This window comes from Medicago sativa, chromosome 5, assembly GCF_051527215.1.
Source record: "Medicago sativa cultivar Bolivia chromosome 5, Bolivia_mono, whole genome shotgun sequence".
Classification (NCBI taxonomy): domain Eukaryota; kingdom Viridiplantae; phylum Streptophyta; class Magnoliopsida; order Fabales; family Fabaceae; genus Medicago; species Medicago sativa.
In genome coordinates, this window is record NC_140753.1 from 65,966,174 (window position 1) to 65,979,502 (window position 13,329).

The 13,329-nt window shown below is 33.7% G+C and overlaps 1 protein-coding gene across 1 annotated transcript; it reads left to right on the forward strand.

Annotated features, from left to right (window-relative positions):
- The first annotated feature begins 2,768 nt into the window (after window positions 1-2,768).
- On the forward strand, window positions 2,769-5,452 carry LOC146924112 (auxin response factor 17-like). The gene is made up of 2 exons (XM_085710928.1): window positions 2,769-3,717; window positions 4,858-5,452. The coding sequence occupies exons 1-2, from the start codon at window positions 2,779-2,781 to the stop codon at window positions 5,293-5,295; spliced, it is 1,377 nt and encodes a 458-aa protein (XP_085567054.1). The 5' UTR covers window positions 2,769-2,778; the 3' UTR covers window positions 5,296-5,452.
- The last annotated feature ends 7,877 nt before the right edge of the window (window positions 5,453-13,329 follow it).

A 13,329-nucleotide genomic window follows, 5' to 3' on the forward strand; every position in this document is an offset into this window, starting at 1 on the left:
TCATAAGACCGAAGACTCTAAAAGAGACTCCCACCACTTATCACAAGTTCTTTGCTGGTGACTCGTATCCCTACAACTCTTCATTCAGACATACTCATTTCGTTTTTATGACACAACCACTTTGGTAATAGCAGTCCGAAAATTAAAATACTTCCAGGGACAAACATGAGTTGAAGACTGTGCAATCAAGTAACTAGCAAAAAAACCAGAAAATCAATAGCAAACATCCTTGCTTGATCTTGCATGTGTAATTAACTAATTATGGAACGTAAAGCACAGCATACACAAATCAATTAAATTTTTTAAGAAAATTATCCAAGGCAACAACGTGATGATAAAGGAACGACGACGACAGCGAAGACAAACAAACAATGATGATGAAGGACGACAAATGAAAGCTACGCATGCCTGGCGTGGCGTGATCGATGAAAGACGCACACGATGGTGAGGGATAGACAAAGACACACACAATGGAAGTGAATTGGTTGTGCTTCAATTTTGAGAAGTGAGTTGGTTGCTTTGGAAAGGTATAAATTAAATAGAGAGAAGCCAAAAATGTATGAATACATCGTTCGTGAAACTTTCGCTATTGTGTGGTTTTACAACTTTCGGTGTTGGCCAACTTTCGCTATTGTGTGGTTTTACAATGAAGTGGCGGCGGAGTCTTTGGTTTTGAAGTGGCGGCGGAGTCTTTAGATCTTATGGCGGAGTCTTTCAGCAACCGCCACACAACAATGGAAACTTTCAAGGGAACCTGCTGATGCCATACCAGGTTTGCTGTCTCGTCGAGAGTGGGGACTGCCATGTATGTTAGAGCATGATAGGCGTCTCTTACTGTGTAACCGACATGTTTGTCCGGCTCCCATTGCCACTTGTCAGAAACATTCAACTGTACAACATCATTAGTCAATAAAATCCTACACTCCTCTACCAACTCCTCCTCCCACACCCACAAACATCTCCTCCAACTCCACGCCGCACCACCATCCTCCCAACCAAGGGCATACATATCCGCCACTGTGATAAGCTTATTTGTTGTAAGTTCAAATAAGCGAGCAAACCTCCTACACAAGGGAACATCTCCTACCCATTTATCCAACCAAAAGAAGGTATTTTTCCCATCCCCTAGAACTTTCGATACCCTCTCTGCAAACCAGCCCCCATTAGTCTCGCCCACTCCATCCTTAATCTTCGCTACCTCTCTCCACCACGATGAAACACTCCGGCCCCCAACTCCCTGCCTCCTCACCATATCTCGCCACTAAAACCATATACCACAAACCGTCTCTCTCTACCAACATCCTCCAACACCACTTGCCTAACAAAACGGTATTGAATTCCGTCAACTGCCTCACCCCCAAACCACCATCCTCCTTTTTTAAACAAATAGAGCTCCAAGCAATCCATGAAATTTTCCTGTTAGACTCACACCCTCCCCAAAAAAATGTATTAAAAATATATTCAATGAGAGAAATGATACCTGACGGAGCTTTAAAAAAGGAAAGAGCATAGACAGGAAGCGAGGTCAAGACAAATTTGAGAAGAATTAAACGGCCCCCGATGGATAAGAAGCGACTTTGCCACCCCGCCAATCTAGTTTTAATAGTATTTATCACGGGTTCCCAAAATGCTAACTTACGAGGATCTCCTCCAATCGACAAACCAAGATACAGGAACAGAATTTTCCCCACTTTACAATTTAATAAAAGTGTAACAAATGTAACAAAAAAAGTGTAACAAACATGATATGAGTATATATATGTCTAGTTTTTTTCTTTATCATTTAAAAAATGTAACAAACTAGATGAGTATATCTATACTTGCTTTTTTTATTATCTCAATTATACCCTTAAACAACTTTTTCTATAATAAAGATTGTTGCTGGTGTCATTAAAAAAATCAGAATTTATATTATATATTTTTGTTATATTGTCGTTGACGTTGAAATAAATAATCATGCTTAGTTTGGTTTTTTTTGTGGTGGCCGGGGTTCGAACCCCGGACCTTGCATATATTATGCATTGTCCATACCAACTGAGCTAAGCTCACGAGGACTCGTTTGGTTTGTTATAACTTGAAAACAACAAACATTTTTATTTTTAATCAAAATCAAAATTTCATAAAAAAAAACACATTTATAATTTTTAAATGTTAACGCAATCAAAAGAACGAAAAGACGTTAGTGCCCGTCTTTTCGCTAGAAATTATAAAATGATTTGTTTAAGGATATAATTAGTATAATTAAAAAATCAACCCATAATCTTTTATTTTTGTTTATATAACAGTGTCAGTGCATACATAAACGTTAGTAAGATAATAATAAGACCAAGATGAATGAGAATACTTTGATTTTTTTTTGACAAGTAGAATACTTTGATATCCATGAAAAAATTGTGAATACCTTTATTATATGAAAAAATATCATGAAAAATAGTTAAATACTTTAAGAAATTGACTGTCCATCAAGGAAAAAAATTGACTTTGCGTTGTAGAGAAAAAAATAAATGATTTCTTTTATGTTTTTTTTTTTTTTTTGACAAGATGACTTCTTTTATGTTGACTTGTAACTAACTGATCCGATTTCAGTCATGTAAGCAAATATTGAGTCCTAAAAAAATAAAGATAATAACAAACTATGCACCGATCTTTCTTTCAAAAAACAAACTTAGCTCCTATATTTAATCGCTTATTTATACTTGTTTGAAAAACCCTAATCATATTTTCTGGCGCTCTCTAACAAATTCTTTCTTCTCTTCCGATAGCTTTATCGCTTCCCCCATGGATCCTCAGAAACCCACCCGTGTTGATCGAAAAATCTGGCAGTGCTTGGCCGGACCATCGGTCAAAATTCCGAAACTAAATTCTCAAGTTTTTTACTTTCCACTAGGTCACTTGGAACATGCATGCCCTTCCCCTAACACCGAGACACTCTCCCTTATCAATGGTTACCGTCCCATCATTCCCTGCGTCGTCTCCCACGTTGATCTCTTAGCTGATCTTCAAACCGATGAAGTCTTTGCAAAACTGCTTCTAACTCCCATCACCAATGGTTTTCACGAAGCTCCTCAGGAGGTTCATGAAGACGAACAAGGTGGTGATGGGCTTGTTTTTTCTGGCAAGACTCTCACCCCGTCTGATGCTAATAACGGTGGTGCATTCTCCGTACCTTCTGAATGCGCGAAATTGATATTCCCGCCACTTGACCTACAATCCCAAATGCCGTCTCAGGTACTTCCGGTCAAGGACATCCACAATTTTGTTTGGAACTTTCGCCACACCTACCGTGGGTCTCCCAAGCGACACCTAATCACCACTAACTGGAGTAAGTTCGTTGACACAGAGAAAATTATTGGCGGCGATTCCCTCGTTTTAATAAAAAATTCTAAAGATAAAGATAAAGATGAGATCTTCATCGGAATCCGCAGGCACAAGTTAAGTGCTGCTGCTAAGATAACGGAAAAATCCGTTATGGAGGCAGCAGAATTGGCGGATAAGGACATGACTTTTGAAGTTATTTATTATCCGACGGCTAGTCATTGGTGTAATTTTGTGGTGGAAGCTGAAGTTGTAAAGAAAGCAATGCAAATTAATTGGCAATCTGGAATGAGAGTTAAACTTTGTTTGAAGACTGATGAATCTTCAAAGAGAAGCTCAATTTTTCAAGGGACAGTATCTGCTTTATCTGATCCTTCTCATCATCCATGGCGCATGCTTCAGGTATGATTTCTTGTTTTGGTGTTATATTATTTCACATGCATATAATGTTATATGTAGTATATATTTTTGTTCCATAAATGTTATTACAGATGAAGTTGATAGATAACTTTCCATAATTAGACGATGCATGGTTTCATTAAATTAGTAGCTTTGCAACTAGTATAGGATGAGTTCCAATGTGATAACATTATTTGTAAAATTATGACTAGGGCAAATTTTTGTTTATTCTAACAAAGAAAGAGTGCTCAATCAATGACTCTCTCACAGTGGGTTTCATAACATTTAAAATGTTTAAATTTATTGGTGAGACCCATCTAAACAATTTTTTAGAGGTGTTGTATTAGAGTGATTAAATGTTTATTAGATATTATTATTAAGGAAAATTATACAAGAATTTTCTCAACCAAAAAATTAGAAATGAACGATGTGTATACATAAGACTAGAGTCGGAATCGACTTATATCTAAGGGATGCAGCTGAACCCCTCGACCCTTTAATTTACACCTATTATCTTGTGTTTCTTCCATCTTCAACCCCTTAAATATAGGGCTTGTACCATCTCTTTCATCTGTACGTAACTATAAAGTTGTACACATTGGAGCATGCTGTCCAAAAAGATGGCATACTGCACACATCCATTGACTCAGAGACATTAACCTTTTCTATTGACATCAAAGGTTTTTCATAAACCTACCTGGCTTTTTGCTTGCTTATATGTACTAAGGTGTTGTTAGTACTACTTTTGCACGTCCTAAAACTTAGTACTCGATCGGTCTTATTGTAGGAAAAGTATATCAGAAAAAGATAATTTCACACCTACATGGTGTCCTAAAATTGGAGTATAAATCACTTTAAAAAGTTCACACAAATTAAAAAGATAATTAATTTATGTGCATAATAGGAAAAATAACATTTGATGCTTTATTGATATATTATAAAACAACTTATATTTTGCGACAAATTTTTTCTTAAAATGACTTATAATTTAAGATAACATGAGTATTTTATAATGACTCATCCACTACAACATTCTTATATTTATTTGAGTATTTATCATCCTTATATTATTTTTTCAATTTTTTAATTTTTTGCTATAGAGACTATTTATCATCCTTACCACTTTTCATCTTAATATCATAGGTTAACTGGGATGAATCTGAAGTCTCTCAAAATCCAAGTCAAGTAAGTCCTTGGCAGATTGAACTTATTTCCCACACTCCAGCACTGCCTCTACAATTCCCCCCACAAAAAAAGCTTAGAATTGCTCAGGGTTCTGCCTTATCAACTAACATAGAGAGACCCTCCATTCCAGAGATAGAGTTCAATTTCTTAAACCCATCGTCGTTGAATTATGATGCTTTTCTTGATAGCATGAAGGGAACCATACCTAATCTTTTTTCTGCCTCAACTTCTTCCAACTCTTTGAATGATAATGACAATGGTTTTGTTGAAGGTACCCACAACCTCAACACCAAAAAAGTTAATCATGGTTCTATTAAGCTATTTGGTAAGACCATAGAGGTTGTTGAAAAGGATTTGCATGAGTCTCGTATCAATGGAGAGGATGGTTCGGAATAACTGTTTTTTGGTTTTTAGTTGTCTTTGTTATGTTGGTTTTCATCAAAAGTTGTGGAGATGTAATGTTTCTTTGGTCTCAAACTCAAGTACCACGGGTTTGTGTTATAGAATCATTAACTTTATTCACAAATTAGGAAATACACCAATTTATCTCTTAATTTTTTTTTTTTTTTTTTATATATAACACCAATTTATCTCTTTATTATTATTTTTTATATATAACATCTCTTTTATAATTATCATTCATTAAAGAATAAGATATTATAGTTGAATCCTCTAAACTATCACTATATCTTCAATTTAGTACTTAAACTACAGCGTTAATAGGTCTTTATCTCCCTTGTAATATATAAGTCATTTCCTGTTTTCCACCCTGTAAAGTTTTTATTTTGATTTACCCCTATAAAAAAAATTTGTTTTGATTTACCCGCCTAATAGGCCAAACAAAAACGAAAATTTCTTGAAAAATAAAATAAAATTGGTTTTTGTTTGGCCTACGAGGGGGTAAATCAAAACAATTTTTGTTTACAGGGGGTAAATCAAAAAAAAAAAAAAATTACAGGGGGAAAACCAGAAATGACCTATATTACAATGGGGTAAAGACCTATTAACCCTAAATATAATAAGTAATAAATTTATAAAATCTTTAAATTTAATCTCTTCTAGATTTTATGGACTAAATAGAGAAATTTTATATATTATATGGATTAAATTAACGCATTTCATATAACTTAAAGGAAAGGGTAAAAGTTTAACCGCATAAACTTAAAGGAAAGGTAAAATGCATTGCATTAAAAATAAAGGTGGTCTACAAATCAGTTTACATACATTCTGTATAACTCGTTTCCCTAGATGCTGGTAGGTTGAGTGTTTTAGAATTTTATAAAAGATTTTCGACCCATTTTCCGACTTGGAAACACTTATTTATACTAAGAACCTAATTGGCGAACCACTAACCCCATGATTAGCACTTCCTCCAGACAACCGCTTGTCCCACGTTTCCACTAATGGAACCACTCTTGAACTTGAAATCATGTCTTTCCCGCCTTAATTGCTCTACTTCGACGCGATCACGCTTCCAGCCTTGCTTTGTCAAACTTCTGACTATGTGTGCCAGGCTTGCCATCCTGTCGAAATCCTCAACTTGAAATGAGAAAGCCTTCGATTCCTGCAAAGTTAAAGGTCAAACAAATGTTGACCATATTAAATGAGTCTGTCAAAATTAGAGGCTAACACCAGAATAACCATGTCGCCATATCTGAATCGTTGACAACGCCAAAGTCATTGACTGAATCTGTGCTTGCTCAAAGCTAGCCTTTCAACCGGAATCAAATAAACACGCACAAAGACGGGAAATCAACAATCACACTGAACAAAGACGGTAAATAAAAAAAAACAGAGTCGTGCAAAGACGACAAAATCACAAAAACAAACGAAAGAAGACTGAAAATATATAAAAAAATCACTTATTTGACTAAAAAAGAAGGAAAAACAATTCGGAGAGGTGATTTTGGGTCAAAAATTATCGTAAATCACCCATTTTCGGTAGATAAGAAGAAGAAAAATGGTGACGGTTAAGGTTTGAAAAAGAGAGAAGAAAGAAGGTGCTTCATAGGTGTTAAGTAAACATAATAATAACCATGGAATACTTCATTAAATTGAAAGAGTATAACCCCAAGAGTTATAAATTTCTTAGGTGTTTTTTGTATGGTTTATAACTAAATTTACCACAATTTTATCAAATCCATGATTTTCTTAAAGTTTATTATATCTAGAAAAATGTGTATTTTTAGGCAAAAATTATAGGAAAAGCACCTAAAAAATTGTATCTAAGTTTTGTCATAAGTTTTAACAAATCCCCAAATGTCCATTGCATATACGTCGACTAACTTATTAACAGCTTTTTTTGACATATGTACGCATGTCAGTTTTTTGTTAACAAAACTGTGGTATTTTATTTTTTATTGTTATAATTTTTTAATCATATTATTTATGTGATTAGTTTGCTTAGAAGATGATTAATATACCAAAGTCCAAAATAGAAATTACAATGAATAGGGTCGGAGAAGGGTGGTTCATCTCCCGCGAGGGGGGTTTCTTGTTTGCCTTTTTGCGGGAGTGGAGTGCTTCTCCTATCTCATTTTTGGACGTCGGTGTTTTCTTTTTCCTCTGGTGTTGTTTTTTCTTTTTTTCGATTTCGAGATGTGGTCTTTCTGCGAATCGTAATCATTTGTATATGTATCTTGGTTTATCTTTTTATTAATATATTTTACCATTCCAAAAAAAAGGATCTGAGAAGGGTGTCATGGTGCATGCTTGTCCTCATACCCACAGTTAAAGAAGATACACGTAACCGTGGGAGTAGCAACACCAATACTCTCGTACTCGTACTTTTAGGGTATCTTAGTACTTATACCCATATCCATTACTCACATTTTGAACATACGAAAAAAATTCATCAACTATCCTTTATCTTATATATTATAACAATTTAGTCATTTATCTGCGCCTCATTTATGTCATTTATCTTTTATAACGCGCACAAGATTTTCCCTTTTCAACTTTTTGTTCAAAAGACCCTAAGGTTTTGTTTGGGAGTTTGGAGGGGAAGGGAGGAGAGGGTTTTGGGGGGTTGGAAATATATAGAAAAATGGACAAAAAATTCAATTTTTTTTGAAAGAACAGTTTTTAGAGAATGATAAACTAATACTTATGATTAATATACTTTTAATTTCAAGAATATTATAACAACATAGATTGAATTTGAAAAATTCATATAACCCTCCATAACCCCCCAAAACCCTCCCCCAATGCAATTTTTGAGTTCCCCCAAATGAGGGGGATTTTTTATTATGAGTAAAAAATTAACCTCCAAAGCCCTCTCTTCCCAATGTCTTCTATTTCTTCCACTTGCTCCTTCCTTTTTTCCAAAACCCTCCCCTCCCCTCCCCTCCAAACTCCCAAACAAAGCCTAAGTGTCTTTTAGACCCTGATATGTCTTCTTGTGTATTGTGTTTCAATGTGGAGGAGGAAGTAAATCATATTTTCCTGTCTTGCTCATTTTCTTATATGGCCTGGTGTGAAATTTATAAATTGTTGGGTGTTGCAATGGAGTCTTACAATGTCATCACCACTTCTTACACTTTAACTCTCTACTTAATGCAAATATTTCAAAGAAGGAAATTTATATTATTTGGCATGTTGTTATTTGGTGCTTATGGAACATGTGGAACAAAATAATCTTCAAAGGTGAGGTAGCCAACTTAATCAAAACTATGTCTGGGGATGGTTCATAGATAGAATGGAAGAGGTACTTAGGACTATATTATTCTGATTGATGGGGTAACCTTTTATGTTTCTTACAATTAATTTAAAATGTAATATCTTTTATAAGTTAGAGTACCCCTATAAGAATTTTGTGTATCTCATGTTATATAAATTGTGAGTCAGTATCGTGTTTACACGGTTGATTTTGATTTAATCTCTGCTAGTTACTATGTGTGTAATTCATGGATATGATCAAAGTTAAGAAACAGATGCCTTGATCATAAAAGTTTAGGCTTAATAGTAAAAGTGGAAAAGAAAAGAAAAAAATGTCAAGTGAAACAAAAAAAAAATCACCAAGAAGGTTGAGTGCGAGAAAAAGGAACGATTCTTAACCTTAGACTTTTACGTACCTAGAAAAACAATGATTCTTCGAAGTCTATACTACATTACATATTTTGTGATATATGCACAGATGACTATCAAAACTAATTTGTTGTGAATTCATTGCACGAATTAAATGAAACATTGTTTCTAAGGAATTGATCATGAGTTTTTAACTTTTGATTGGAATTTTAGAACATCAAACTTTGATTTAACAATTGTTTCATTAGAATATTTGATTCATTGATATCACAAGAATTCTTTGAATTTAATTTAATTTAATTTTATGAACTTTGCAAGCTTGAAAAGGATTGAAAAATTGAAGTGTTTGATTGCATACAAATCTTAAATGTCTATTGTGCATTAGTGATGTTTGAACTAGGCATGTCAACAAAACCCATACCCGTGGTTACCCACCCGAACCAAACCCAATTTGACGGGTTTTCCCCGTTTTGACTGGGTTTGGGTATGGGTTTGAGTTTTCCCCGATTTCAAAACACGGGTATGGGACGGGTAACGGGTATATAGGTACCCACCCCGAACCCATACCCAAACCCGTCCCGAATGAAGAAAATTACTTAATGTTGATATGCCATGTTATTTTGTTTGATAATTGTCGTGTTACAAAAACTACCATTGATGTTTAAAGGAGCAACTAAATCAATCGGTCTAACAAATGCTAAAGTGACACATTGTTGGATAATGCATTGCAATATTTCTCTAGGGGTTGCAAAAAAAATTCTATTTTTTATTAAAAAAAAATTATTCAATGCGGGGACGGGGATGGGGCGGGGATACCCGAACCCGTCGGGGACGGGGATGGGGTTCAATTTCTCATCCCCGTTGGGTATGGGTAGGGTAACGGGTAAGTATATGAGAATCGGGTATGGGGATGGGGAATGTAAAACCCGTCCCCACCCCGCCCCATTGCCATGCCTAGTTTGAACCATGTTTTAAATTATTTTTGTAAGACTTTTATTTTTAGGAAAAACTAAGTTTTAAGTTTGGGAGAGTCGATAAATGTTCATTATATACTTTTCTAGGCACTCAGTAACTTGAACTAATAGTTAACCATAATTAGATAATTCATTGGTCAACAAATGTTTGATTTTTTCTATAATCATTTGACCATTACTCTAATCAAAAGACCTATAGTAATTTTTTTTCTTAACAATCATACTTAACTATGGTTAGATAGTCCAATATTTGGTCAACAAAATTTGATATTTCTTCTTCTTTTTTTTTTTGGGTAGATAATTTGGCATTTCTTCTAATTGTATGTAAACTCAATTTTAAGGTTTTTTAAATCAATTTAACTTTGTGTAGGTCTATAATCATCTTAATTTGACCATTACTCGCATAATTGACTTATAGTAAGACATTTCTAGTTAACTTTTGTTAGACAATCCATTGGCCAACAAAAGTTTGACCTTTCTTTTAATTGGAAGAAAGTTCAATTTAAATCTATAATCAAATTAACTTTCTATAGGTCTATAATCATGTTAATTTGACCATTACTCTAATGAAATGACCTATGGTAAGACAATTTTTATGTATGACAATATGTACTTTTCCATAGGGTCATGTTAACCGGTGCCCTCGGGGCACTGGTTAAGGAACCTAAAAAAGGAAATTTTAAAATGAAAATAACACTTTTTATGTTTTTGAGTAGTTGACAACACATGTTCCAATGCAATACTTACTACATTTGCTTTCTTAACCAATGGCCCAGGACACCGGTTAACATTACCCTTTTCCATATCTTCTTGTTTTAATAGGGTTTGAAGAAAACACACTAAAGAATGAAAGAGTTAGATAGGAACATTGAGCCCAATATTGAAGATTTAGAACTTAATGCATATTCGCTAACAAGCTACAAATGACTTGGCAAATTGAAGGCAATGAATTGGGAAGTAAAGCAGGGAAAATTAGCTTAGAAAGTTGATAAATTCACTGTTATGACAATTTAGTGACCCTGAGAAAAACAATTGGATTTACATTATGGTGAAGAAAGACCATTTCTCTAAGCGATTACCAATTAGCTTAGCAAAATTTCACTTACCTTCATATATAAATAAAGCTCTGAATTCGTTTTTGAGAGAATTTTGGAGAAAGACAATTGAGATAGAGCAAAGGGAGAGTTAAGCAACTAGAAGTTGAGGAATCATTCTTCGATGCAATTTTCATTTCAATAAAATAAAATAAAATAAAATAAATGAGAATCAATTTAGTCGCTATAAAAAAAAATGATTCTTATTTACAAATAATCAAAGTATGACAAGTTTGGTAGCTCCAACTTGTAACTCGAGCCAGGGCATTATAGTGGGGGAACATGGTTCTAGTTTTATTAGGTTGGGGATGAAGCTGCAATTTTTGGCTTGTCTTGTCCAAGTTGAGAGTTGATCAATGAGGCCTGAGTGAAAGACAAATTCTTGTTGATCCTAGACAAAAGGATACCGCGTGAGGCTGACTCAACGGAATAGTGATTACTCTCAGCTCCCAACAATGGAGGGATCACAAACCTCGCCACTTCTGTTGAGCTTTGGTTGATTGTCTTTTTTGTTAGGAGCTGAGAGTAATCCCAAAAAGAGACTGTCAATCAATGTGGTGACAACAACCTCTTGTTTGTTTGAACATTAGTTGACTGTCTTTTTTGTATTTATTCAAGATACTTTGTTGTATTTTGTTCTACTTTTCTTTGCACATTTATGTTAGAGAGTAGTTCTTTTCATTTCTTAAAAAAATAAAAAAGTATCCATCTACTATTTTTGAATATATAATTCATAAAAAGGAAAAACTTAGAAGGACCGTTGAAAATTCATACACTGCATATTTAATTTGTCGACCAAGCTATATTTGAATTTCCTCTAGAGTCTATATCCGTCAAAATAGAAAAACTATGCTCTCTAGAGTGCAGGGAAATTGTCCATTCCAAAAGCATTATCCTGCCATATTTGACTAGGGACTAGTATATGTATCCGATGATTTTTTTCTTTTCCCCAATTAAATTAAGGCTCCTTAAATTAACCCATTAAATTATAGGACTGTGGTTTACCTAACGTAAGTGATTAGTCTATGCAATTGTACGTATAAGATTATCTAATTCACAAAAAATAAATTTTTATTCGCCAAGTCTTCCTTCTAGTAAAATATCATGCCTTTTCATCAAATAAATTTACATCACCTCGAATTTGCTAGAATTCAACATTATAAAAAAAAATATATCATTTTGGTACAAATGAAAAAACTTTTTTATACACCAATAGATTATGAAGCAACAAGCTATTTTATGTTTTTAACCATGATGAAAATGTTTTATTTTTAAAATCATTTATCAAAAGTAATCTTTTTAGAGGAGTTATTCAAAACATATTCTCATTTGATCAAGTTTTTAGAATTTTAAAATTTAAATTTAAAAAAAAATTATTGTAATAAATAGATGATAACTCCTAGATGTGACTATTTTTGTTTTTACGAAAAACCGTATCAAAGTGACCCAAAATTAAAATGGAAAATTTTCTTCATTGCAACAAATAACTTCATGAAAAAGATTTCGTAAAAATAGAAAACTTCATGAAAAGAGTGTGTGATTGGTTAATTTGAATTAAGCTGTGCTGCATTCCCTTCATTGATGACAAGCCCACACTATTTCATTTTTAATACCCATTGATTCTCTATGAGTAACCAATACAATCACACATGGTTTAACTATTAGAAGGTCAGAGCATGCATGTATGGATGAATATCTCTGCTCCAAATTCGTTCTTATCCTCTCATATCTTGATGCTAAAAAATGCATTTATTTCACAATCCTAAATAGCAGTCTCCATTCTTGAGCAGTAAATTAATGTATACTCTTAGGAGTTTGCTACAAGTCCACGAGAGTAAAGTCGGCTTCATTTTCGAATTTACTAAAATTATAGTCAAATCAACTTAAAACTGATATAATTCTGATTATTACGACGAGTCCATTCAGTAAACTCATTTCTTTTTAACAATTTTGACAAATCTTGTAGATATCACAATTCAATGATAGTAATCTCAACTTAACAGTTGTGTCCATAACCTCTACAAACATCCATCTTATCCTATAGATCAAATACCTTTTCAAAATCAATCTCCATGTGAATAACTTATTTACCCTCTTCAATCTCATAACCTCTTGATTAACTATAGTAAAAACTCTTTAATTTAATACTCGGTAAATTAATAAACTCTCTAAAATAATAAATTTGTCCGGTCCCGACTTGGGGCAGTGTAAAAAATTGAAAAACTCGATAAAATATATTAAGAATACATTGAACACATTTGTTCCTCTTGTTTACATTTAGTGTACCTCAAAAGTCATTATTGATTTCCAATGCATATGAGCACATTAGTTACTAA